Raw genomic sequence first — 13,658 nt, forward strand, 5'->3', positions numbered from 1 at the left:
TTACAAATATTGTTTTATCCTTCAGTCTAGAAAGCATTGTAGGAGATAGTGTGATTTATGCCTTGATTATAGTTACATAACTGACATTTTCATATAATATTTTATCTCAGATTACCAATAAATTTAAGAGAGAGAAAAAACACCCTAACAGACTTAATAAGCATAACCACTGTATGAACAATGAAACCTGAAGTACCATGACCCATCTGAACTGTTCAGATCCACCAGGACCCCTCTTTGATCAGAGAGGTGAATTAGACAACCTCCAGACATCCCTGACCACCTCATATATTCCATGATTGCTGCATGGTCTTTTTCTTAATTGCATCTGAAGCATTTATTACTTGTCTATGATTGGCTTTTGTTCAAGTAAGTAGAGTGTTCATTAATGTTGCTGGCAGTAGTGTGGCTCTAGCTGCAGCAGTGTACAGATACAGCCAAGGCAAATTTTATAAAGAAAAATCTTTTACTTGGGCCACTTCATACAGCTAGACTAGATACACCTACTGTATGCCTATACAGATTGTGTTGGATCTGAAGCTAGCAGCAAACATATGGCTGATAAAGGTTGGGAGCAATTGCTCTGGTAGAATGAGAGTATTTCGTTTTCCCAATTTAGTGAATTTGATTAGACTGATATGGTTTAGGACGACAAGATGTCTGCTATACGAATTGATACTCTCTATTTTAATTGGAATAAATTACCAAATCAACCTTTGTGAAAATTTGGATTTGAAATTCCCCTTTGAGGAGCTTGTGAGCTGTGGCCCCATAGCTTTGCACTGACACAAAGGAGCTCTGGGATGATTGGATTGTGACCAGCCACGGAGAGCCTTTGGTCTGATCAAGATCCTTCATTTATGGTCCTAATTTGTGATCCTGATCTTGAACTACTCCACCATTTCTGACCCTTACAAATACTTTCCTTCCTGCTAAGTGCTCCTCAGATAGCTTACATAAAACATTTCTACTTCTGCAAGCTTCTTATTTTGACTGTGTGCTATTTGTAACACGGCCCTCTAGTTGGTACTGTTGGAGTTTTGCATGAGCAAGGACTAGAGCAGACTGAGCACATATCCTAAATATCCATTTGCATTCAAAAGGGAACTTCCATTTAACAGTGGTTGTAATCCTTTTATGTTTGTTTTCTATGAATATGCGATCATGTGAGCTTTACTAGCAGAATACTTCTCTGTGAGAATGCCCATGTGACTTACTTATGGGAGGCAAACATTTCATTCAAATGTTGCCTTTCCAAAAGGAGGTTCGGAGTTTTCTATTGACTTTGTTTTGATTACTTATTCAAACTAAATGTTAAGATCCTTGAGGATAAATCAAAGCAAACCTAGGCAATATTATAATTGGTGGGACAATATGCACTCATGCTCAACTTATTAATTTTTAAAAATGGTATCAATATAGGCCAAAAGATATGTGGGGTTTAAATTCACTTTTCTTGATTCATTTTAGAGGATACATTCCCAACTGAAAATTTCAATATGGATTACAATATTCATAAATTGTATGATCTACAGACCTACTATTACTCACTGAGTATTTAATTCACAATTTTATAACAAGCACATTTCAGACTTGAACTTCAGATCTACAATTGATTCAATGTAAACTTTGCCAAAGCAAATCCTCTGGTAAGATCAAAATGTGTGAGTTAGGGATGCAGGATGTGGTTGCTTAGTTACTAAGCAGAAGTCTACCTGAAAAGCAGAGAGAGTATGGAGAACACTTCCGAGCATGGAGAAGGGTTTTGCCCTTTGCTTTTGACTGACGTGTCTGCTGAATGTTAAATGTGGAACCAATTTTAATAAACAGTGGCTCCAGTCGGGCAACCTCATTGCTACTGCAGCCAGTGGTAGTGTAACCATCAGGAAAGACAGAATCACTGGGGAAAATTTAAACGAAATTTAGTTTTAAGATGCATTTAAGAGGCATTTTAAAGACTGTACTTTGGATATTTTTCTTTCATATGCCATCTTCATTGCCCTCAGAAATCACAGAGATTTCTTATCTGTTTTAATATTTTCAATATATCCTTGGATGACTTTAATAAAATTTTTATAACTATTTAAAATTAAAATCCTAAAAAGATCATTAACCTATAATATTTAAAATTAATTTTCACTTGAATCTGATTCTTGAAATAAATATTATTTAACAAGATTCTGTGATGTTTCTGCAATTTGCCATTTTTTTTTTCAAATATTTATAATATATTTTCACCATTGTCTTGAGAATTGTCAAGAAGATAGTGAATTATTCTGCTTCCCACTGTGCAACAATAAGTTTTGCACAGTTTGAAGCCTTAATGGCCACAGAGAAAAATATTTTTAAATCAAACCTGTAATGGTTTTCATAATTGAAAGAGATGCTGACATAGTTAGGAATGCACAAAGATTTTTTTTTTTAAGAAGATATACAATTTTGACTTTGAGTGAATCTTGGAAAACAACATGATTTAATTTGCCATCACAGTCAAGTGATCTATATGAATGATATCAGACAATCTTATGACATACTTTTTTATGCTTCTGCAGCTGTCATCTTGTCTTTTTCCAATTTTCTTAGCTACAAAACAGATGTCAAACATTTTGTTTGTAGAATTATTTTATCACTCACACCATTTATAAGCATTAGTGTACCTAAGGATGCAATTAATTAAGAAATCTCTTAATAAATTGCAAAAATACAGTAAGTATTGTACAACGCTATGCACAATAATTTCTTTACAAATTCTAGAAAGTGCAGAACATTTTTCTAGATCTTGCAGCTTAATGGCAGGTTAGTGTCACAGTTGTGGCTACAGTCTGTGTAGAATTGTAGCGTGACCAAGAAGAAAAACATAAATAATATGTAAACCTACCTTACTGTGGCATTACTTGCCTATGCAATTCCCATTTTTGATACCCTAAACTCAAATGCTGTTTTCCATACAGTTACTCTTTATCCATGTGGAAATACATGGGAAGGAGCTCCAGCCATGCCTGGCACTCTGCTGGCACAAGATGCTGGATGCATCTAAACCCCTTGTTTTCTTCCCCACCGAGTGGGGAGGCACAGAGGGCCAGGAGCCAGGACCATGGCACTCCAGCAGCTGAACAACTAAGGGACCACAAAGCACCTTGCAGATGAGCCCCTGCTTCTCCAGTGGGGTCAATATTCACAAGTCTTTCTTCTCCGATCTTTGGCTCACTCTCATGGGTTCTTTCATTTCAGTTTTAATTGGAGGCCTTGGTAAAGGGGCATATTCAGCCCATTTTTTCTGAAGAAATCTTCAGACCTTCAGGATCTCTGAAACCCTCAACCACATCTTGCTGTCCAAATTACTTTTCCTCCCTCTCTCCCCTATTTCATCTTGTGTCTTCCTTCAGCTGCCCTCCTTCATTAACAGTTCCTGGTTAATTAAGCAGGTTAATACAAGAAAATCATATCAAGATGTAACCTCCTTTCACACAGGCTGCTGAAGCCTGGCTGGGAATTAACAAGAACTTCCAGTAAGGGTTCTCCTGAGCAAATCCTATTAACAGCAGGCTACCATGGTCAGTCAAAACATTAAAACATTGCATTTAAACATACAAAGTTTTATAGTGTTATTCCTTGTACATCACCTCTTAAGCAGGTTAAAAGAGTACAGGTGATGGCCGGAGAAATGTCACATTTTAAGAAAGCAGCATCTATAGTTCTTACTTCAGGTGAGTAATTTAGCATAGTTTTAGAACTATATAAAAAAAAAAGTTGTTTCTTTTAAATGGTGTAATTAATTATTATTGAAATGCTAACTTTCTTTGGGCCTAATTCTACTTTAAAAATGAGCTTTAATCAAGAGTTAGAGTATTTAATGTTACTCTGTGCAGGTTTGATTGATTCAGTTTTCTTCTTGCTCCTGCAAAAATGAACGCAAGAAGACATGACTCTTAAATTAAAGAGTGGATTATGACCTTCAGGGAGAAGTCAAAGGATTTAGGAAGAATCTCAAATAAGGGATGGATGAACATATTAATGACAGTTAGCATTCACTTTCTGTTAGGTTGAAATAAATTAAGACAATTTGAGCACGTATATGACAAAGCTTTTCCAGTTTCCTGAAACCAAAATTGTTAACTATTAACACATGCTAAAAACCCTTAACCCTTTGATAAAATGTTGGGAAGGAAGATGTGCATGTTATACCTAAAGTAATTTTTCATTATTAGTAATATTATTAAATGTGGTATTTTGTCCTGTTTGTTTTTGTTGGGTAGGTGGTTGCTCATGTTCTGCCAGTTAATCCTGTTCTTTTGCCCATTTTAATTATAAAGCGCTTAATAACGTAGTGACTGCTTCTAATAAATTAAAAACACCTGGATAAATAGAGAGGTGGTGTTGTCTATTAGGCACAATATCCAGGTTTGGTTAAAAACAGGAAAGTGCTTGAGCTCCTAAAGTAGCTTCTGCTTGACACAGATATAGAAGATTAGCTCTCAGCTCTAGTAGAAATGCCTGAAGCAGAAGGACCTGGGAACTTCTGTTCAAGGACAGAAATAATCAGCACACACAACATCCGATTTTTTCTGTTCAGCCCTCATAAATATTGTTCCTAATTCTACATGTCACAGTGAAAATAATATTGCAGCCTTGAGAGGCTTTTACATTTTCAGCTTAGCGTAGTTTAACCGCAAGCTGTGTGGCTTGCAGAAGAGCAACCCACTTGTGCATTTCTCCAAAAGCAATGGTTCATATGCCTCTGAAACAGAGAGGATACAATGCCCAGGCTGTGGCCAGTTTCAGTGTTTGCCACATCAGTGGTGCTGCCAGTCACCCTGCAAAGCCAATGCAATGTAGCTTTTAGTCACAGTGCTTACACTAACTTCTGATATTCTGAAACAACTGGCACTTGCCATGGGCTTTTAATCAGGCCCTTGTAGTTCTCCTTTCCTTAGTATACAGCAGCTCTTAGAGGCTGGGTTTAGCCAGAGCTTCCAAGTGAAGTCTCAGCAAAATTTGGATTGTTTCATGTATGAGCCCATACAGAATCTGAGTTCTTTGAAAACCCTCATCATCATTATCTAAGTGCAACTTTATCATTCTACAGCAGTAACCTTCCTGAGGACCTCACCATGGGTGAAAATACTGAGCAGAGGAGAAAAAAGGGATCATGAGAATATGTACTACAGTAACCCCTTATTAGTGAATGAATGCACACTCATGCACACTTCAGCTATCTGCTTTGATATCCAAATACAATAGAGCTATAGACTAGGCTCAGAATTTGACCTTCTGTGTCTTTCTGCCAGGGCATTTATTCCTCAACTGGTTTCTTTCGTCTTAGGCTGTTTTTGTGCTAAGTAGTGAAGAAGTCTGGTAACCCCTGCTGTGCCAGAGGAGATTGGCCCTGTACAGCAATCATGGTGTAAGACCGACAAACTGTGCCTGACAGGTAATGACATCTTCTGCCAATCCTTCTTCATCCACAGAATGCAAGCTTTACTAAGCTGCTTAATGATGGCACAATGTTTACTTCCTTTTTGATGTAGGTATAGAAGGGATCTGAATAAAATTTATCCCCTTTTGGTCATGAAATATTATATGTTGTGAAACACAGGTTGTACAGCTGAGAGCATAACAATTTGAGGACAGAACTACCTCTGGAAAAACCATTTCTGTTGCTCTTCTGCACATTTCCATCTGCCTTTTATATCACTGTTTATCTTTGTTATTATGAAGTACATCTTTCTGCATGGTGGTCATAGCTCAAATATTGTTTGAAGGGAATGTCTTTTGACTGTCATTTTGCTTGCTCAAGCCCTTGGAGTTCTTGAAATGTAAAGATTTATAGCTTTTTTTTTTTGCTCTGCTTGTCCCTTACATATGCATATATAGATGCATATCTGTTGGAACTCAAAATGTCCCTCAGACATTTTTGGAGGTTCCAGGCCCTGGTCAGAAGCATTTTAGACCCTGGAAGGCAGCTGGAGACAGCTGTGAGTTTGAGTTTGAGCCATGGAATGAGTTACCAACTTTGGAAGTGGAACAAGCAGCCACAAAAGTTTAGATATTATAGTAGAAGTAGTTACAAAATAGAGGGGAAAATTTTTTAGTATTGTACAGGGGGGTTTTAGCACCTCTACAGGGGAGGTTTTACTTTGTACATGGGGGTCAGAACTTTTAAGATGGAGGAATGTAGGCCGGTCCTGTTCCTCCTCTTTCTTCTTCCTTACGTCCATGTTCTTGATGATGCTGGCACTTATGGATTGGTTTAGAGTAGAAAAGCACCTTTTAATATAGGTAGTAGGTATTGGGGAAAAACTGTAAATATGTAACACGTAATATATCATATAAAAGATAGCAGCAGCCCTGGGCGGGGAGGGAGAAGAAGAAGACAGCAGACAGAGAGGGTGTCAGGAGTGTGTGTGCCTCTGCCTGAGCTGCTGACCAAACCACAGTAGCCAGAGAAGACAATCCTTTAGATAGCTTACAATAAACTGCCTTGAGACCAAACAACAAGAGGCTGCAGAGTTTTTCTTTGGAAGCATGGGTTGGAGGAGAGACTTTGCCCTGAACCAGGCCGGGGTTCCGGCACATATCTCAAACTGGCTGATTAAAGTAACTGGTGCAGAGGAACCCATCCTAGGAACAGTATCTTCTGCTATATCCGTGGCTCCAGTCAATGCTTGTCTTCTGACACCTGGAGAAGTACACAGTACACACACAAAATCAAGGAGCAGGAAGTATTTTCTTTTATTTTTGATAAAAAATTTTGCTGACCTATGTTCCTTTGCTACAATAATGAAAGCCCATCCACCTCTAGAACATGATTCTACAGCTTTGAGTAGGGGAAATTAATTCAACAAACACAAGGCCCTGATGACTCTATGATCAATTATCAGAACTGCTCATTCCCCTTTAATGGCAGGGTTAATATGAGGATGTATTTTGTAGGACTGGACCAGATACCCAGAGTTGTAAAAAGAGAAAAGAACACTTCCCTTTTAGGTAAAAATCTAAAACTATTTCAACATTCCTTTTGGTTTATCTTTCCTGTGCTAAACAATTCTCGAAGTGTAAGTGATTACCTTTGCTGGTGCCTTTTGGTAATATCCAGTGACATATGCAGGAGCATGTGGAAAAGGCTTTGTCACCACACCTTAGCATAACAGATAGTGTGTTTTATTGAGTGCCATGGAAAAAAAAAAAAAGTAGAAAAAAGTGAGGCTTAAAGCAGAGGTCTTGCCCTTGGCAGAAAAGAAGCAGGCTTGTAATGTTCATAATTTCTAGGGGAACCCATTGCCCCTAAGATGGGGTATGCCATTATGGGAAGTTCTCTGCCAAGTGAGGAGCAAAGCTGAACATCACAGTCTTCACAAAAGAATTTCAGATGAATTTGAGACCCAGACTACTGCGTGCTTTGGAGACTTGGGCTGGAGTCAGCAGTGTAGGAGAGCACTAAGAGGGTACTGTAAGTCCTAGTCTGTGCAGGTGAGAAGAAATATTGCAGCCTTCTGCACTTGCTGGAATTTCCTAAGAGCTCATGACTTCTCACTCATGCGTGTGACATTGCTTTGGTCTAGACAAGAGCTGACAAAGGCTTGTATAATGGGGAACAGGTCGCCATCTGATGCTGACTCCCATGACCCTTAAATGACATTATTTTTCCAGGCAGCTATCATAAATAGCATTTTCTGTTAGAACACATGACAAAAACTCTATTACATTTTTTGCTCTGCTTTGAAAGAAATCCCCTTTTACATTCATGGCCAAATCTGGTTAAAAGGTTCTGGAATGGGACTTTTCTGATCAGAATTTTCTGCTGTGAATTTAAAACGAAAAAAAAAGTATCATTGTTGAGGGGTCTTAAAGTTGACACAATCCAAAGTAAAAACATCCACATAATCTAAAATGACCAAGAATATTAGTAAAATGTAAAGTTTAATGATAAAAAGCCCTTAAAAAAATTGTAATACCAGACAACAGTAATTCAAAAGTGACCACATAATATTTTTTCTTTTATTCTAGATGTCACCAACTCTCATAAATAAACAAATATGTAACTTGCCAGAGGAATGATCCAAATCCTTCATGTTCTGAAAATAGGCAGTAACTAAATAAAGATATTTTTTTAAGAGAAGTGCAATATTTGAATGACCCTGTGAAATTTACCCCTCTGCTTCAGCCCTCACCTAAACCATCACACTTCAGGTCACTGCTCTCTTGCGTGTGCTATCACATGTGCTTGTGGTCAGTGTTCTCAGTGAAATGATCAAATTTAGTCCTCAAATGGTGCAAGCAATTGAGCTGGTGCAGAGGAGAAGGCACTAACCTCTAAGGAAGGGATGAGTACAAGCCCTGTGCCCTGTATAACATGCTAGCCCAGTGCACAATTGAGACTAATATTTAGTGGAATTCCCCCTCCTCCTGTATTAATTAATTAGTGACAGGGACTCTCCCAGCTGCTGGCCCCTGGTGATCAACACACCTCATCTGTTGAAATGTGCTGGCCCAAGGGTTTGGCCCATGGTGACTAATACTATTCTAAGGGATTTAGCAGCTGGCACAATCAAGGCCCTCTTCTCAGTAAGAAAAATGCTTAAGAAATTAAGGTGGTTGAATACAACAGGCATGGGCGAAACTCCATCTCCTCTAGCCCTACAGACTGAGAATGATCCTGGATGCTGCTCCTTTGTGAGGATGCCTGCCTACATACTTATTCATCCATCTTGCCCTACCACATGATCGGTAAAGACAAAATTATCACCTACTGTCCCTCTGCAAACTTCACTCTGGAGGGAACATGGAGGCCTAACAGAATTGTAGAATCACAGAATAGTTTAAGATGGAAGTGACCTTTAAAGGTCTTCTAATCTAACCCCCTGCAATGAGACAGGACATCTTCAACTAGATCAGGCTGCCCAAAGCCCCATCCAACTTGACCTTGAATATTTACAATGATAGGGCTTCTGCTTCCTCTCTGAACAACCTGTTTCAATGTTTCAGCACCTTCATTGTAAAAATTTTCTTCCTTAAATCTAGTCCAAATATACCCTATTTTAATTTAAGGTCTTGACCTCTTGTCCTATGCAAAAATCCTAAAAGGATTGTCTCCATCTTTCTTGTAGGCCCCCTTTAAGTAATGAAAAGCTGTAATAAGGTCTCACCGAAGCTTTCTCCGGGCAGTACAACCCCAACTCTCTCATAATTTCTTCATAGGAGAGGTGTTCCAGTCCTTTGATTATCTTGGTGGCCCTTCTTTGGACCTATTCCAACAGGTCCGTGTCCTCCCTGTGCTGGGACCCCAGAGCTGGACACAGCACTGCAGGTGGGGTCTCACCAGAGCAGAGCAGAGGGGCAGAACCCCCTCCCTGGCCCTGCTGGCCACACTGCTTTGGCTGCAGCCCAGGCTATGCTTGGCTTTCTGGGCTGTGAGTGCACATTGCTGGGTCGTGTCCAGCTTTTCATTCACCAGCACCCAGAGTCCTGCCCTGCAGCGTTGCTCTCAAGCCCTTCTTCCCCCAGGCTGTATTGATCCCAGGGGTTGCCATGACCCAGAGGTAGGACTCTCTCAGAGGAAGGGGCTGAGGGCCCTTGCACTCTGTCCTTCTAAACTTGGTGTGTCATCTCACAGCTTGTCACAGGCAAGCCTGGCATTAGCCCCCTCTCTTCAAGTCTAGTTTAAAGTTCTGTTGACAAGCCCCACTAACCTCTGAGCAAAGATTCCCCCTTAATTATGGGGAAAAAATTAAGGTTTTAATTTGGCCACTCTTCAACATCAGACTGAATTTGACCCACAGCCACTGAACACCATTGAAAGGAAAGCTGCAAAATAATCAGTTCTGGGACTGGAAGAAAATTTCTGGGCAATGTTTCCGAATCCTTTTGCTGCAGTCCTGTCATCTTTATTAGTCAGTACTTGTTTTAGCAATGAAACCACTTTGATTTGGGGTAGAACTCAGAACTTCTCTGCTTTCTTAGAAAAACAAAATTATGCTGATTTGTATCTTTCCCTTGTGCAGGCTGCATTTGTTTGCACACAAGATGTGAATAATGAAGGAGTCTACAAAATTCAGCTGGTGAAATTCTATCAGAGTTTGCAAGAAACAAAACAAACACAAAAACAGCCCATCAAGTAAAAATGGCTGATTGATGCAAAAGGCAACACAGATGGAGGTAATGGAGTTTCAAAAGAGGAATTAGAGAAGATCTGAATGGAAGCTTGTAAATCTGCAGTAATTCAGCTTTGCCAAGAATTGCAACGGGAAATCCTCATTATGGAAGATATTTCCATTCTGTACTCACCGATGGGAGCTTTGCTAGGGCAACCACAGGGAAAGCAGGAGACCCAGCCATCAGCATTCCTGAGCCCTGCCAGCGGGCACTGCTGACTCACAAGGCAGCCTTGAGTGAGTCACTCATTGCCAGATGCTTCCACCTGACCTTGTCAAGGTGCTGCAAACAAGGAAGCAAAACAGACTCACCTTTGGCAACTCTGCAGACAAGTTTTATCATGTTGTATTCCAGCTTCCCCCACATCACCAGTAAGCAGTGTGGCCAAGGAAGACACTTTAGGCCAGGCCAAGCCATTTTTGGGATTGGGAGCTATTTCCCTGGCATGGCAGACATATAAAGGAGCTGTCTGTAACAGAGGAAGACTTGACTGTTGCAAAAGGTACATAACAACTGGCAGCAAGTTCTTTCTACACAGAAAGTGGAGAACCTGGTTGGTGGAAAGCTCTTTGTACATAGGCAGCAGAGAAGCCAGTGGCTCAGCAGATCCTGTGGGAAAGATCAGTCAACAAGGCGATGCAGAGTCCCAGGAAGAGAGCCACATAAACCTCTGAAATAGCCTCCTACCATGCAAGCTCAGCTGAAGGGCTTAGATAGAGGCTGGTCTTAAATCTTCCACCAAATAGGAAATATATCATTGCTTCTAACAGTGGGCTAGTGAATCCTGGAAGGCTACAAAATCAGGGAATTTTTCTGTTTTATTCCACCAGTTTCTCACCAGAGGGCATGCCACATTGCTAGTCTGGGAAGGACAGTTCTTGATTTGACAATCTGTCTCAATGCAATTTCTGTGACATACTCTTTCTCTTCTGTGGGATCAGATGTTGGCAGCCTGCTCTATGTTAGGAAAACATCATCAAAAGTTTCTGAAATAATTCACTTGGGACTGAGATTTCCTGAGGATTTTTCTCTGTAGTTCCTCTCTGTAATATCTCTTGTACCACCACCTCTGACCACGAACACTGGGCTAGATTAACATGACTTAAAAAGCCTAAAAAAAGAGCTGAGACCTGGGTGGTGTGTGGTCAGACCTGCAAGCTCAGGGGAAAAGGAGCCATAATAACCCTTATCTTGGCTTAAGCTTCATCTCCTCTTGCCTCCCAGCACTGGCTCTGGATCAAACTTCCCTGTTTCATGACAGGAGACAATGCCATTAATCACATTGCTGCATCCAGTATTTATACATAGAAAAATCAAGCCATGTTGCAGGTTATTGAAAATCCCTCCTGAGTGCCAGCTGAGGGTTAGTTTTAGGTTGCAGCTGCCCAGATACCATTACTGGTAAAGATCCTTACTATCAGCTATAGAGAGAGATTCTTGAGGGAGGGTGGGATGGGGGAGGGGGAGACATGAGAGGCTGCCCTGCAGAGCTATAATCTGGGGTTTAGAGCTAGCCCACATCTCCTACAGAGTCATAGAAAAGTGCCACTAAAGTCAGTACAGTAGCTCTCTACTGTCTGAGCTGCACTAGGCAGCTTAGACACAAACACAGGCAACAAGCTGTGTCCTGAGTGCTCCTCTCCACTTTGCCCATCTTCCCCCAGGCTTTGTGAGGACTGTGAAATGCATGTGGATTTGGGATTGGTCTCAGCTCTGTTGGGCTGGTGAAGGTAAACAGATGTGAGTTATATGGTTCCTGTTTTCTGTTGCTGTGACCGTTCTGTGACACCTGAAAGCTTCAGGAAGTGATTTATAAAAACACATTTGCAGCAGGTTAGGTGCACTAAGAGAGTTGTAGGAAGAGTTGTCAAGAAGTCACAGGTATGGGTAAACCCAGCTGTGTACCACCAACAACACAGAAAGCTGTCCTGACCCCTGTTGGGACAAGCCAGGCTGTGTTGTAGTAGGTGCACCAGGCTGTAATCCTCCCCAGCACTCCAGCACTCAACCAGGTAAGGGATGGATGTCCCTCTGGGTGAGGTCTCACCCTGACACCACAAATTACTCCACAGGGAGCAAGCCTTTATTCAGAGAGGCAGAACCTCCATGCAATAAATGCCCCTCTTGTTTCTGTTTTGTGACTCTGTTAGAAAATCAGGTTAGTGAAATACTCTTACCAATTTTAATCCCTGAATAGCAGAGTGAAGCCTTATGTCCTTTGTGCTGCTTACAGCTACAGCATTAGTGTTGCTAAATATATTAAATGTTAGCATTTTTGTACTTTTTTGGTAGAAACAGAAAAATAATAATTATGCTGGACCTGACCTGTTTGAACTAGTGAAACACCAAAAACTCTCAGCTGTCTTTGAATAGAAACATTTCAAAGTATTTCCTAAATATTTTGGAACAATATTCAAACTATGTTTTCTTTGTGAGATATTTTATTTGATGTTTGCAAAATATTTGATGTCTGCAAGCTATTGGATTTGATTCTCAGCTCATGTTGAGCAGTAAGCAACATGTTTTTTGGCTGCAGGACTAAAGCTTTCCTCCTGACAACTGGTGACCTGCACACCATTGTCTTTCTTTCCTTGCATTTCTGCACATAATTTATGCTAAATTAATGAAGCATTTACAGAATAGCTTCTAATCACCAATAGAAAAACCATTATACTATCTCAGAAGTTGCAGTTAATGAAATTATGTGGTTTTACTTGCAGTGCACCTAAATGCTTTATTTGCTCCTTGAAAGAGCTATAAGCTCTTTTTCTGAAATTCTCTCTTTCTGTAATAAGCCCTTTTTCAAACTTTCTCTTTCTGAAACTATTAATGGGCATATTTTCTGTCACGGCCAGGGCTCTGTATATTATATGACCAGCTTTCTTGTTAAATTCCTTTGAGCAAATCATACTTTAGCACTGCAGGTGCAAATTCTTTTGCAGCCAGTGGGTGTAGCAAGTACATATCTGAGATCTGCATTATCCCTGTTGAGTCGAACTGCCCAGATCCTCAGAGGACCAAATGGGACAAGGGGAAAAATGGGAGCCATGAATTGCTCTACCACTAACGGGCTGGGATGTTGGAAGGATATAGACACAGGTGCTTTTTGGACACATAACCACTTTCCAGCGATGAGAAAATCTGGGGAAGTGGTGACATTTGAGAGGCTGGGAAAGAGATGTAGCAACTGGAGTGGGAGAGCATGACTGTACCCACTGTCAGAGTTTCAGTGCACCAAAGCCAGGGTGCCTCACCCCATAATGACACAGCTAAATGGAAAGATTTTGTTTCTTTTGTGTCTCCACCCAGTTAGATAAAGATATGGCTAATGAAAGCCAGGTCACACCTGTCTACTGGCACCTTTTCCTCCCTCATTACGTGTGTTACCTTCACAGATAGATTTATCTCGGCATTGAGATAAAGAGGGTTCTTTCTGTTTGTTTTCTGTTTTCTCTTTAATTTTAAAGGAAATGTTTCATACCTGAAAGGTACAGATTACAGTTGCT

The 13,658-nt window shown here is 40.4% G+C and overlaps 1 protein-coding gene across 1 annotated transcript in view; it reads right to left on the reverse strand.

Annotated features, from left to right (window-relative positions):
- The window catches only part of RFX8 (regulatory factor X8), a 49,777-nt gene extending 39,122 nt beyond the window's left edge, over positions 1–10,655 (reverse strand). The window contains exon 1 of the mRNA XM_085582997.1: positions 10,285–10,655. Coding sequence (XP_085439123.1) covers positions 10,285–10,341 — 57 coding nt within the window. The 5' untranslated portion in view covers positions 10,342–10,655. The remainder of the gene's footprint in view (positions 1–10,284) is intronic.
- Between the last annotated feature and the right edge of the window lie 3,003 nt (positions 10,656–13,658).

Source organism: Lonchura striata, chromosome 1, assembly GCF_050655825.1.
Source record: "Lonchura striata isolate lonStrDom1 chromosome 1, ASM5065582v1, whole genome shotgun sequence".
NCBI classification, from domain to species: Eukaryota; Metazoa; Chordata; class Aves; order Passeriformes; family Estrildidae; genus Lonchura; species Lonchura striata.